General features: G+C 43.0%; 1 protein-coding gene across 4 annotated transcripts in view; it reads left to right on the top strand.

The window, feature by feature from the left end:
* The first annotated feature begins 1,932 nt into the window (after window positions 1-1,932).
* ZNF804A (zinc finger protein 804A) overlaps window positions 1,933-13,420 on the top strand; it is a 157,893-nt gene continuing 146,405 nt past the window's right edge. For all 4 annotated transcript variants that reach the window (XR_006164575.1, XR_006164576.1, XR_006164577.1 and 1 more), the window contains exon 1: window positions 1,933-2,123. Coding sequence is in view for 1 of the 4 variants with exons in the window: in XM_042784339.1 (XP_042640273.1) it covers window positions 2,013-2,123 (111 nt within the window). In the remaining 3 variants the exon portion in view is untranslated. The remainder of the gene's footprint in view (window positions 2,124-13,420) is intronic.

Here is a 13,420-nt window from a genome sequence, read left to right as displayed (position 1 = left end):
CCTGAAATGTGCTGTGTTGTTAAATCTAGTGGGTATTTATAATATCGACTTCATTTTTACACGGTAATAAAGTTGCTGGTTATTTCTGGATGTACATTTACATCCTCATAAGCAGAAAAATAGTGTTATTATCTGTACGCTTTTACTCTCTTTTTTGGCTGTGACGAAAAGCAGCAAATTCTGATCTCTCATCTGTGTCTCAGCTGTCAAAACTTTCCACTTTTTCCATTTCCGTGATTCCTTCCGAGGTACTGAAAATGCTGAGGGATGAGTGACAGCTGTCAAAATTCATGTTGTACGAAGGGAGGTAACGATAGAAAATGTTTATCGGAGGAGGGTATTGCTCATAAACTGGTGCTTCCTTCATGAAGGACACAAACCCCAAAGACAGGAATTTCTGCCAGAAAAGTGCGTGTGTGCATCCCCAGTTTCCTGGAAGCAGTTCCTTTATTTTGGAGGACAAGATGATAGGACGGTGGCATTATGTTGCCAGCAGTAAATGCTGACTAAGAGACACTGCTACACTGATGGTTCTGGGCTTATTTTCTAATGTGTTCCCTCTTCTGGCGCTGGAGTGTAACCCCATAAATCATGACTTTTTCAATCCAGAATAAAGGTAAAGTGGGCTGGAAGATGAGCCAGCTTGAAGTCTTACGTGATAAGGCTGCAAATTGTAGATTTTTTTTTTTTTTTTTTCTTCTTGGGGGTGTGTGTGTGTGTGGAGTGTGAGGACTTGAGCATCTTTATTAAACCCATGTCTTACACTGTGACAAATTCTGGTTCTAGCAGCAAGTTCTCATTAGCGTGCTGCAAAAAGAAACGCTTCTGATGGTGGAGGAGGAGGGTGCATGCGATAGTTACCTTGTGCTGATGTACCCAGCGGTTTTTAATCCCGGGTTTGCTGAAACGGAGCGAGAGCGTTGTAGGGGGGGGTTCGGGCTGAGGGCGAGGATGCAGCGGCAGCGCCTGCATCCAACCCTCGCCCTGCTCGGGGGTGGGGGGGGCCACCTCTGTCACCCCGAAGTTTTGCCAGCGCGCCCCTGGTTTTCGAGGCTGGCGGGCGGGAGGCGGCGGGGATGGGCGGCGGCAGCCCAGGGCCGGCCGGGACGGAGCCTGCCCTCCCCGGGGGTCAGAAATGACCCGTTGCCCCCCCGCCACGCCGGCACGGGTCAGCAGAGCCGCAAAAAGCGGCGGGGAGCCGATCGTGCCCGCTGAGCGCCGGCTAACGCGGCCGGCCGGCTGGGGTGTCTGTCGTTAAAAATAGAGATCGCTCTAATAAAAAAGAAAAGGGTGCGGAGGAGGGGAGGGGCAGGAGCTTGGGCGCACCCCCGGCCCTCTTGCCCTGCTCGCCCCCCCCCCCCTCCCCCAATCCTGGAGGACCACACTGGTGCGCCCGCAGTGATGCGCCCCCCCCAAATAGGAAAAGGGAGCCCCTCCCGGGGGTGGGGGGGACACACACCAGTCGCGGGGCTCCGGCGCTCGCTGCGGTTGGGGTGATGGGTCTGCCAGCCCCCCCCCCCCCCGTCTCGTCTCCCTTTACCTGGCGGGGGGTGTCGGCCCGTCCGCGGCGGGGGCAGCGGGGCGTGTGTGTGTGTGTGTGTGTGTGGGGGGGGGGGGGGTTGAGGGGGGGGCTGTGGGTGGCGGTGAAGGCGGCGTGTGACAGATGTCCTCCTCTGACAGCTCTCGGTATCAGCCCAGTGGCTCCCTGCCATTGGCTCAGTGCAGCCGACCGGCAAGGCTGCTCGCTATAATAACACTATGCCCGCCAGAGGCGGCAGCTCAGACGGCTCCGCCGCGGCCGTGCCGCCGCTCCTCCCCCGGCAGCCAGCGCCGCGACGAGCCTGAGGGGCTGCACCCCCCACCCCCGCCCCCCCAAAACACCCCCGCTCCCCGCCCCTCCGGCCGCCGGCACCGCACATGCCGCGGGGCCCCGCCGGCCCCGGCCCTCCCTCCCCGCCCAGCCCCGGCCGGCCTCAGCGCCCCGCCGCCGGCGGGGAGGCGGCCCCGGCCCCATGGAGTGCTACTACATTGTCATCAGCTCCGCGCACCTCAGCAACGGGCACTTTCGCAACATCAAGGGAGTTTTCCGAGGCCCTCTCAGCAAGAACGGGGACAAAACTCTGGTAATGGCTTCTCCTCTTGCCTCCCCCCTTCCCTCCTCTTCACGGCGGCGTCTCCGGCTAACTGGAAGCGGCTGCGTGTGCGCTGCCAGCCATGCGGGGTGCTGGCCGTTATTTTTTTTAATTTTTTTTTTTTTTTTTTTTTTTTTTTTTTTTGCACGGTCGGTGGTGCCTTGGCCGCCGCGGGGATGCGGTGCCCTCGGTCCCGCCTCGCCGGGGGGGGGGGGGGGGGGGCTGTCCCCGGCTCCCCCGGGCAGCCTGCGCAGCGGTGGGGCGGGCACCCGCCTGTCCTTGCCGAGCGGCCGCCGCGGGGGCTGCCCGGGGGGGGGGGGGGGGTGCGAAGGGCAAGCCCGGAGCCCCTTCTCCGTGGGGAGCTGCGGGGCTGGGGCTCCGCTGCCCGGAGAGGCGGCGGCGGGTGGGCATCCCTCGGCGGGGGGGACTTCGGGGGGGTGTGTGTGTGTGGGGGGGTGTCACCGGGTGCCTCTCATCCTCGCCCCCGGTGCTGGGGACAGCTGGGGGTCCTGCTCGGTCCAGTGCAGAAAGGACCCGAAACTTGTTTACTTGAGGTCTGAGCGGGTTGGGCAGGGAGACTCATTCGCTCGAGGATAGCTTCAGAAACAATATACGCTTTTGCTTGTTGGTTGCCAAGTTTTTTTACAAGCCAAACTCTGGGCTTGAAAGGAATTGATGGGTTTAGGCAATTTGTCTAGATACTCTGGAAAGTCTGCTTAGGCTATTAAAACTCTTTCTGTATACGCATGCTGTACTTTGATATCTGTACACCTCTTGGGTTTCCTATGGTTTTTGCTGACTTGTTTGGACCCACTTCACTACTATCACTGAACTTTAATGGAAGAGTTATGACGTGATAGTATCGGCAATACATGTGCTCTCCTGCCGGTTCAGGCAAGAGGGGTGCAGGATAACGGCAGGCGGGGTGAGCTGCATCAAGTAGCATCTCAATCCCGGCACAACACAGTGTGGACAGAAGTCTGGAGAGTAGGATGGAGCTGAAGGAGAGCCTTAGCCACGCTGTTTATCAGCCTCTCCCATCACCATCTTATTCCGAAATCCCCTTTGGAGGAGATGGAGCAGAACCTATCACCACGTTCTTCTTCCCTCGAATGCACGACCTATATTGATGGGGAATTTACTAAAGTACTTAACATTTACTACAGTTGGCAAGCTTGCAATTTCTCCCTAAATAAAGAGATTAAAGCAAGTCTGAGCCAAGTCATAAAAATAGTAACTACTACGAGAGAATCTGAGGCAGATTTTTGGACTGTTTCAAATGTAAAGTTCCTGCTTTCATGTTGTAAATCTTACCACAATTTTATTTGCTGTGGATTCTGCATATTTTTCTGATAGGGATTGCATTGTTGGAATTCTAAACAAGTATTTGTAGTATCCATGAGATGGCAATATGCATATAATATTTCACTGTTACAGTTGCAAAACCAAGACCTACTGTAGAAGTATTTGGTACACTTTAAATAATTGCACAATACATTGCCTTCTTTCTACTGAGCAATTTCAGTAAAGATGCATTTGGCAGGACTGAGAATACTCCAATGTAACATTTGGACTGTGTATTATCTTCCTATTTATAATGTATTCTGCTTCAATATCATTTTATTCTTGCTTTTTAATTTTTTTTCCCCCTTGGCAAAAAAAGCAGACCTGTATTCTCAACATTCCTGATTGATTTATTTACTGGCAAAAACATTAGTGACCGAAATATGTTGGGGAAGACTGGTGTTGACTTAAAATTCAAATAAGGATATTGCATAGGCTTTGAAACGCTCTTACTGTGGAAAGAAATTTAACTCAACCCTGCTCTTCAGTGAGATAGAATAGATGTGAGGTGAGAAAAGGTAATATTGGTTGTGAATTTGCCATGAGAAACCTTACCTTTAAAAGCTTTTGCTATGGGCAGTGAGCAGTGAAAGTCTCCAAAGTTTTTGTGGAGTTAAAAAGGGAGAGTTCTTGATGTTGGCTGTGTGGCCAGCAAAATGAAATCCCTTAATATGAAATAAATGCTATACATGCAGACATCAAGACTTTTATTTTTGCATGAGTGATTATTATTATTTTTTTTTTTTTAATTTAAAGGAGATAAAGATACCGTTGTGTTGTGATATAGGCTGACTGGATAGTTCAGACTAATAGTACTGAGGTGCTGAAGCAGATTTCAACCAGCTTCTATAGGAAGATCAAATGTTATGTCATTTCAGAGGATCAGTCACTTTCACTGTAAATAGGCTTTCAAACTTAAAAAGATGAAAAGCTTTATTAATACAAAGTAGAATATATCTTTAGAAGTTCTGATAAGAATGCATCCTTTTAATATGCTCTTGATGTCTTCCATACTTGAATAAGACTAGGAGATGATAGGACAAACTGGAGTTTGTAAATCTAAAAACCAGAAATATTTTGGAGCTGCCCTGACTCAGGCATATCTTTCCATTTTGCCGTAAAGCATTCAGCCTGTCTTCATCTATGCTCCAAGATTGCTAAAATCGCTGCTTCCTTATAAACTGAGGAGAACCTGAAAACGGCCTCTGCTTGTACAGCCTAGAATTGCTTCTGTGCAAAGCTTAGGGTATTTGTTAAGCTTTTCTTCGTTTCAAGAGTTATGCCACCACACCCTATCTAGAAAGAATGATGACTGTATACATTAGAGGAGAATTTCCCGGCAAGTAGGAAAGTGCTGGTCCTAGTCAAATGGTGGAGTTGTGGTTTTAAGATGACTTCATGTGGTGTATCTTCATACCTGGAGCTGGTGAGGTTTCAGGGTGGAAGGTCCTTAGAGTTTTTGGCTACTGTGCCACTCTGGGATGACCTAGTATTTACCTGCAACTCATCTTTTTTGTCCTACTGTCACAAGAGAGGTCACTGAGAAACACTTTTCCCTGATTGTCCCTGCAGGTGATCCTAATGTATTCAACTTCTGCCTGTGTCCTGTTTCACACAGAATTAGTCATGTAAAACTTTATGAAGTTTTGGTTCAAAGCTCCCAGAAGGTAATGGGAAGAAAGAGCTACAACCCTTGCTCACTCAGTAGGGGACATGAAGCACAGAGCTTTGTCCTTCCAGAAGAAGTCCTTCTCAGTGGAGAGCATCTGAGAGTTACTTTTGGGTAAAAAAGATGGAATAATAGTGTTTCTATTGCCTGATTCCTAGGCATGGCCTTCCTCTAAGTCATATCTACCTGTAATGCCTGCTGAGTGCAGGGCTCTGAGTTGGGGTTATTTGGGCAATGGAGGCAAGTGGGTGAGGGATGAAGATACAAAGTAGGAGAAGGAAAGGAAGGCCACAGTTCTGTTCCTTAGGGGAGGATATATGGGGAAAACCTGAGCTTGGAGAGAAGTGAAAGGGACAAGAAGGAACAAAGCAAAGGGTGGATTTAGGCAAAATGAGAAAAAAACCGCTCCTGTGAAAACCCACTTTTTAAAATTAAATAAGAGAAAATGCTTGTGAATGAACCTTGAGTGAGATGATGGGGGAAAACTGAAGGGATGCGTATCTACGTACAGTTCTGGGTGTCTGATGGCACAGCTTTGCACAGTACATGGTCTGCGTGCTCCCCTGGGCCCACTGGGTGGTAACTGTTTTGGGGGGGGGGGGTGGCGGGGGTAGGGCCTGCTTACCCAATTGTAATCTGCCTCTCCTTATCAGGAAAAGGAATCTGAATTATGAATTGGTTGGAAACAGGTTCACCACAGGTGGAAGAATATCATCCAAACTCCTAAAATTCGTTCAGAAAATGTAGCACTTTGATTAAAAGAAATTGGTGGTGTTTGGGCTGTTGGATAAAGCTTTATCCTCTCCCACTGTGGTTTCTACTGTCTGAAATATCTTTCAAATATCTACAGTCTCATAACGATAGCTAATCTACTTACTGGAGTGCTCTGTGGCAGCTCTTTGGAAAGGATTTTTTTGTTGGTGGAGTACTGTCCAAGTGAACTGACTGCTGTCTGGTCTTTGCGTGGCAGATATTTTTTAAACAAGAAACTCAAAACGTGCCACGTGGGTCAGTAATACGCAATGATGTTGCAAATTTCTGGTGCTTTTTCTGCATTTATGTGTAATATTCCTTATGCCTCGGTGTTTCAATCAATGGATATAGGCCTGATTGCTTGGCCATTTCTTGTCAGGGTTGGTTCATATCTGGTGACTTTGAAGCTTTTTCCAGGGCTGTTCTTTTTTAGCAGTAACAGTTTATAGAAATTTGTTTCCTACAAACTATTTCGCCCATGGATCTCCTGAAGTTTTAATGCTCTTACTGTGTTCTTTTTTTACACCTTATGTTATTGATGGCAAATTACACTAGTCTTTCTTTGTAATTCATCTTCCTTGCTGAGGCTGCTGTCTTGCAGTTTATAATCTCAAAAAGTATTGAAACTTGTATGAAAAAAACAGCTCTCTGGAGGGGGAAATCGGTTGTTTGGAGTCACAACCACGGGTGATTTGCTAAATCCTTAAAATGACTTTCAGAACATAAACTGAACCATTTTAAGGCATTATCCTACTTCCATGTATGATTTCTGGTTGGTCAGCAAGAGAACCGACTCTTTGCTTGGTCTTCTGAGTAGCTGCTACATGGGTGGGGGGGACTGAATATTTGCTATTACACCCTAAGATATTCCACTCGTGTAAATGACACTTTATTGGCTTCATTGAGATTTTCAGTGGTGGAAAACTGGCCGAGTAGGGCTCGTTCACTGCTTTTAATTGGACAAATACATTTTCTCTGTTGGTGGTCAGAACGAGTATGGTCCTATTACTTGCCCAAGGAGGTCAGTGAAAAGTTTAGACCTTTATATGGTATAAATTGCTACTGTAATTCTAAGTGTCTTGTTGATACTGATAGAACGTAGGGAAGATCAAAAATTTCCCGGTAAGTAGTTGGTTAAAGGACTTCAGTTTCAAATGTACCAAACACAGAAGTCTATTACCTTCTATAACAATAACCTCAATATATACACATATATATATATGGGTTTATACTTTGCTTGTAAATATATACATGGGGGACTTCAGGGGTGGAATTGAAATAGTGGTCCCCAGCTCCCAGGGGCCAGGAAGAAGTTATCTGAAATTGGAAATCAGTCTCTGAACTCAGTGTGGTAAGCTTTGTGAAGAGGAAGATCCCGTGAGCTTCAGGTGGCTGCCATGTACTGCAGCTTCATGCCTCCCAGCTTGGACATGGGTGCAGGGGGTGCATGTTGACCTTTAAAATACAGAGTAGGTTTAGGGCTGTCTAAAGAGCCGTTAGATGTCTATTTAGACCATCTTTTATTAATCCAGTTGTTTGTACCATCAGCTATCTTGCCTCAGGTTTATTGAACAAAACTGCTTTGAATTTTTATTTATATACCTCTTCGTATGTGTGTGTGTATATATAAATATAAATATAAATACTTATAACTTCTTTTGAAAGCCCTAGTGCTTAGTTCTGCTTTTATAAAAACTCTGCGGAGCTCAGATACTGCTACACTAGTGTCTTCTGAAGATGTCATCTGTTGTTCAGACTGTCTGTTGTCTTTAGTTCTTTTACACTTTGTAGAATATTTTTGTATTTCCAAATCAACTAAAGTAAATATGTTGTGGTGTACATAAAAAAAAAATCTATTTTATAAGAACTTCCACAGTAAGACAGCAGCAAACTACTTATAAGACAGTTTTTCTGATGACGAATACTGAAGCTCTTGTACTTCTGCATGATCACATGGAAGTATCTGCTGATTTGAAGCTGTTATATGTGAAATATTTCAAGCTTATGTACATAAAGTAAACAATAATTTCCATAGGTTTGTTTTAAATACTGGCAAAAACAGGTCCTGCAATTTTTTTTGCCATGTTGCGTATTGCTAGTAGCTGAGGGTAGTTTTTAAATTATATCATCTTATACATGCAGTATTTAATAAAACTATTGCAGTGTATTGTGTTTCATCTTTAGCATTGCAGAGTTTGTAGGGTAGAGTTGTTAGGCTAGAGTTATATTGGTTAGGGGAGTAAATTCACCTCTTCCTTTCATCAGTGGTTTGTCCCCTGTGGATCTGCTGATGTCTTTGGTGTTTCAGCATGCTCATGAGCTGAGTTTGGAACTTGAAAATGTTCACATCTTTTCTATGAGGGAAGCTGAATAGCCCTAACTCATTAAAATGACAAAACAAATTCTACCTAATTTCATTTGAATAGTTAATCAGTGTCACTTATATCATGATTGAAAACCAACCACTTAGAAGACAACAACAAAATAATCTGGTAAAATGGAAGTAACAATAAAATCATATTTGTATTCTACTTGTAGAGTTTATTTGTATGAACGCAAGCAGCTAATTTTTTTTTTTTTTTTTTTTTTTTTTTTATGAAGCTATCCCTAATGGTACAGGTTCAAAGCATCATCAACAGAGTCATTTTGGTGAGTTGAGTGAACAGGAGGCTATCATAATTTAAGTGCATTTCCAGAGCAATTCTGAGAGGTCGCAAGTCTCGTGCAGTGAGACGCGGCACTCTCACGTCCATCAGGCTCTGTATGAGTGCTTTGTCTGCTCCAAAAATAGTAGGAGCCGGAGTCCAGTGTGCAACAGATTTAAACTGGGAAACTGGGACAGCTTGTGATTCAGAGCTACTACTGAGACAGACTTTTGTGCTGTAAAAGCTTATTAAATGCATGGTAAACTTCAAACACATCGGTATTCTGTTGAATGTAATTAGACTATTACCATGGTTAAATTAGTACACTTGTTTAGTTTTTTCAGATCAAGGCCTTAAAGAGTAAGTCTGAGGAGAGCCTTTCCCTTGAATGTTTTCTGATGCAAATATCCGTAGCAATCTCTTAGCATAGAGATTCGTAACATTAATTTTAACACGTTGCTCAAACTGGAGAACAGCGTTGCTAACACGTTTTAACGCGTTGCTAACTGGAAAACAGCAAGTTGGCTTCAGTATTTTCAAAACCACACGTATCTTTGGATTCATTAAATTTATTGAACCTTCTCAAGGTGCAGGTTGCAATTCTAAAAGTCTCACCTTTCCTGCAGGCTGTGGAAACATACGGGCTTTCTGACCTGCCTCTCAGCAGGGATTCACCGGTGAAGAAAACAGTTAACTGTGAGGAGCACATCTAGAGGATGCTGAGTAGTAACCTTTCAGTTTAGCACATTGGGTTTTCGAGTAGGACTTGACTAAGTAACTGCAAGATCTTGGATGCCCCTAACTGGTGACAGTTGCAGTGTTTCCTTTTTTGAATGGCATTTAGGCATGCCAACAGGAACAATTAATGTTTGCAAAAATCAAAGCTATTGATTAGATGCATCTTGAGATGTAGGGATGGACTAAGATAATCCCACAAAATCAATCCAGAGCATTTTCTATTGTTTAATATCTTAATACAGTTAATAAGTATGGTCGCCGTATTTATGGCATAGATTCTTTTACGCTGCCTGGTGGTGGTAGAAAACGAGTTGATTTCTTTATTTTTTTTTGTTTGCTCATTTGTGATTCAAATGTAAACATGGGATAGGGAGTGAACCTTCCTAATTTAGCTGTATCTGGCCAATCCCTTATAAACAAATAGTAGTCAGGCCCTTTTATTTTTCTATGCATTTTCAGAGGGAGAACAAATGCTTTTCCTCCAGCATTCCTGAGAGACTGTTATATGATGAGCTGTGACTTAATGTTGTTTAAAAACCCCCGAAGTAAACAAAACAACATTTACTCACAAGGAGGCACAATATTTGTCATGTTTAACCTTGTTTTTTCAATAGAGATAAGAAACTGCCTGAAGGCGTCAGGAAACTGGAATTTTAAACTCCTAGTGTAATTAATTTATTTTGTTAAAATATGTTTACGATTCCCTTCCTCTGAGGACTAGCCATGGCAGGGGTACAGACTGGGCAGAGAGTGTCGTTTTTCCCTTGGCAGAAGATGTTTGTTCTGAACCATCTGAGTTGTATGGGGAATTTCTGTGGAATCCTATTTTTTTTTAATTATTTCAGATAGTAAATTTCCAAATATTTTCAGTATGGAATTTTAAATGGTGCTAGTTACACAGATAACATTGTAAGAGAGGAATTGAAAATTCTTCCCCCAAAGCCATAAGAGCAAATCCTCAAATACAACCTGGAGAGTAATCTCCAGATCTCCCACTTGGCATTGCTTGCCTTACTGCATATGATAAAGAACAGGGTTTTGACTTAAAATTGTTGAAACGCTTTGGAAAATGTTTAGACTTGGTTTGAGGAACTGAGAGAAATTTTTTTTTTTTTTTTTTAGTATCTCATCGATATTCTTGGTTTGTAGAAATGATTTAAGACTTGTCAGGCTTTTTGTCTGACTGTGCTGACTTGCACTTTTTAAAAATTATTTATTTTTTTTTTTTTTGTGAAAATTATATTTTTAGAGAGACTCCTTTCCCCAAATAGCACGTGATTAGGTTACCTCCTCTGGGACCCAGCTCAATTCATGCTAGATTTCTCACAGCTAACCTATAGTTGTATTACTTACATTGGCCAAGTCTTGGTCAGGTTGTTCTCTTTAAAACTTTGTAGTGCAAAATGTCTGGTAGGGTTTGCCTCTTCACCTTATAGAAATAAGTTTCTGTGCTAGGAAAACTCCTTCCTTTCCAGCTTACTGATAACATATTTCCACAATAAATACAAATCAACGTGTCTGAGACCTGTGAGACTAATTTTTTTTAAAAAAAAAAAAAAAAAGTCTTTTCTGTGCCTAGGTGTCCATAAAGTATGTGTGTGGTTTTTTTTTTTTTTTTTTTTCCCCCAGTAAATACATTTCCAACTTGATTTACAGGACAGGATGTAATTGTTCTTTTAGGGTATCTGTTTAAATAGTTGCATTTTCTAAGTATTTAATTTCTGCTGAAAGTGTTTTTAATGGGAGACCACAATACCCATTACAGAACAGCATATCAGCTACTACTTCATGAAATGGATTTTGATAAAATGTCTGAAGTTAAAACCTGGGGATACTCTTGGGTTTGTATAGGGTTATGATGCATACAGAGGTCTATCTGAGAAGTGTATGAAACAACCTGAGCCTAATTCTGTAAAGCAAAATGCTTTTATTATGTTTGTTTGTGGGTTTTTTTGTTGTTTTTTTTTTTTTTTTTTTTTTTTTAACTAGTCATTATTGAAACATATAATTGTTTAGAGAAGCTTGCTTAAAGGTGTTTAATTGTATAAGATGTTTGGTCTTGCCCATTGGAAGTGGTTGGCTTTATCATACAAGAAAATAGTGTGGACAAAGATGTTTGCGTCAAGCCTTGCCAGTCTCTAAACCTGCCCATCCCAGGCTCGGCACGTAGGTCTTGGGCTGTGCCTAGTTTGCAGGTTTGCCTTCTGCCCTTTTCAGTGGGGAAAAAAAAAAAAAGACGTGTAGTCTTGTAATCTCATGTCCAGTTCACTTCTCTGTCAGTTCTGAGCTGATGGCTGGCGGTGGTGGCAGCACTGTGGGTGGGAGTGAGGAGCGCCTGGGGGTGACGATGGATGGAGCAGCACGGGGGTCCCGGAGCAGGACTGGTGGCCCCAGGCAGCACCGGGGGGGCCCTGAGCAATGGGGCAGCACTCTGGCTTTCTGCTCCCCAGGGGCAAGGAGTGAGCGTGTCATCGGCTCCTGGGGCCTTTGGGAAAGGCGCGGGGTTTTTAAATGTGCTTGTTCATACATTCATAAACTTCTCTGGACCAACAGAACTCAATCAATCAGTGAAAGTAACTAACTTTTACATTAAGGCTTTGATTTTTTTTTTTTTTTTATTTTTTTAAATTTTTGTTCTTGTGTTAGCATTTTGGATAACTTGCTTTTATACTCCTGAATATGAATACTGAGGAAAACAGAAACTTGTAGGAGATACCAAGAAGGATTTACCCATTTCATTAATGCAAATCTAATTTTGCTGCCCTGCTTTTAACAGCATAGGGAGATGTTTATCTGGACGTTGAGTACCGACTATTTAATCACCTGGTTTGGTTTCTAGTTTTTAAAAAAATGAAAAAGAAATGGTATAAATAACTTTATACCAGAGATGTTGAGCTTCTTATGTGCTTGCAGCATAGCACAACTAGACTGTAGTCTCCAGTAGTTCTTTAAAAAGTATCATATTTTCAGAAAATAGTGTCAAAAAACATGATACAAAGTTTAGGTTTGGACAAAAGCAAGGCTCTGGAAACTTAATATAATGACATAAAGAGCATTATGCTCTTTTACATGAGCAGTAAACAGCTGTTTATACAAATGAAACATGGATTTTCATAGAGTTTTTGTAAAGCAAAATACATTTTATGCTGCTTATTCATGATGCATTCTTAAAATATAGTAAATTGATGCTTTCGAATACTCTCAGGTTAGCAGTGGAATATACTGCCAATTAGATTTGGGGTTTACTGGTTCTCTGCATTGATTTTTCTAATATTAATGCTATTCCTGATAGTGTTAAGGAAAATTTTCACATATGAGGGAGAAAAATCAACATAATATTTGCTTGTCCTTCTGCTGTGCAAATGAGCCACTAAATCATCTGACATCTGTTTGTTTGGCAGATAGCAAATGTGAGCGAACTAGCAGGTAGAATTAAGAATTAGAAAGAGATTAAAACACTTTTAAAGGACCACTTCCAAAGGTTTATGGAGTTGTCATACTAATGGCTTGTTGAGCAAAGAGAAGAGCTTGCTACCAACAGGATGTCAAAAATACTTGAGAGTTTCTTTATGAAACACTTTGGAGTGCTCGTGGGTATGGAAGTGTCAAGGCAATGTAATTAGAAAAGCTCTGCTGAAACCTGGTAGCTGTAGCATTATGCTGGTGACTGCAGGTGGTGATAGAGTGTGCCCGGAGTGGACCTGCTTTATAAGTAACTGAGAAGGAAAAAAGAAAGCAGACTTTTCCAGTGTGCTTGTGTTTGAGAGGAAAGTGCAGCTAGGTGTGTGAAGGAAACAAAAATACTCAATCTATTTCATACAGATAAAGGAAAAGTTACCAAACAATAGCAAACAATTACAGTGACTAATGATAAGATGGAACTGGAGAAGGAGAATAACTATACCTCAGGGACAAATGTTTGCCCGTCACTGTCAGCGTGTTCGTGGTGGCAGTATCTGTCTTGTTTGTGCAGGTTCTTGCACTGGGAAGTTGGACAGACTTGGAGAACTTTTGCTCCGACTCCTCTCAGAGGTGCGTGGTAGGAGGCAGTGGGCATAAGCTGCGTTATGGGAAAACTGATCAGGTAGAAGGAAAAAGAAAAAAATAGAAGGTGGTCAAGCACTGCAAGAGGTTTCCAG

The sequence above is a fragment of the Tyto alba genome, unplaced genomic scaffold, assembly GCF_018691265.1.
Source record: "Tyto alba isolate M040663 unplaced genomic scaffold, T.alba_DEE_v4.0 Super-Scaffold_7, whole genome shotgun sequence".
NCBI lineage: Eukaryota > Metazoa > Chordata > Aves > Strigiformes > Tytonidae > Tyto > Tyto alba.
The sequence above is the reverse complement of the archived record's forward strand: the minus strand, read 5'-3'. Positions and strand labels throughout refer to the sequence as shown.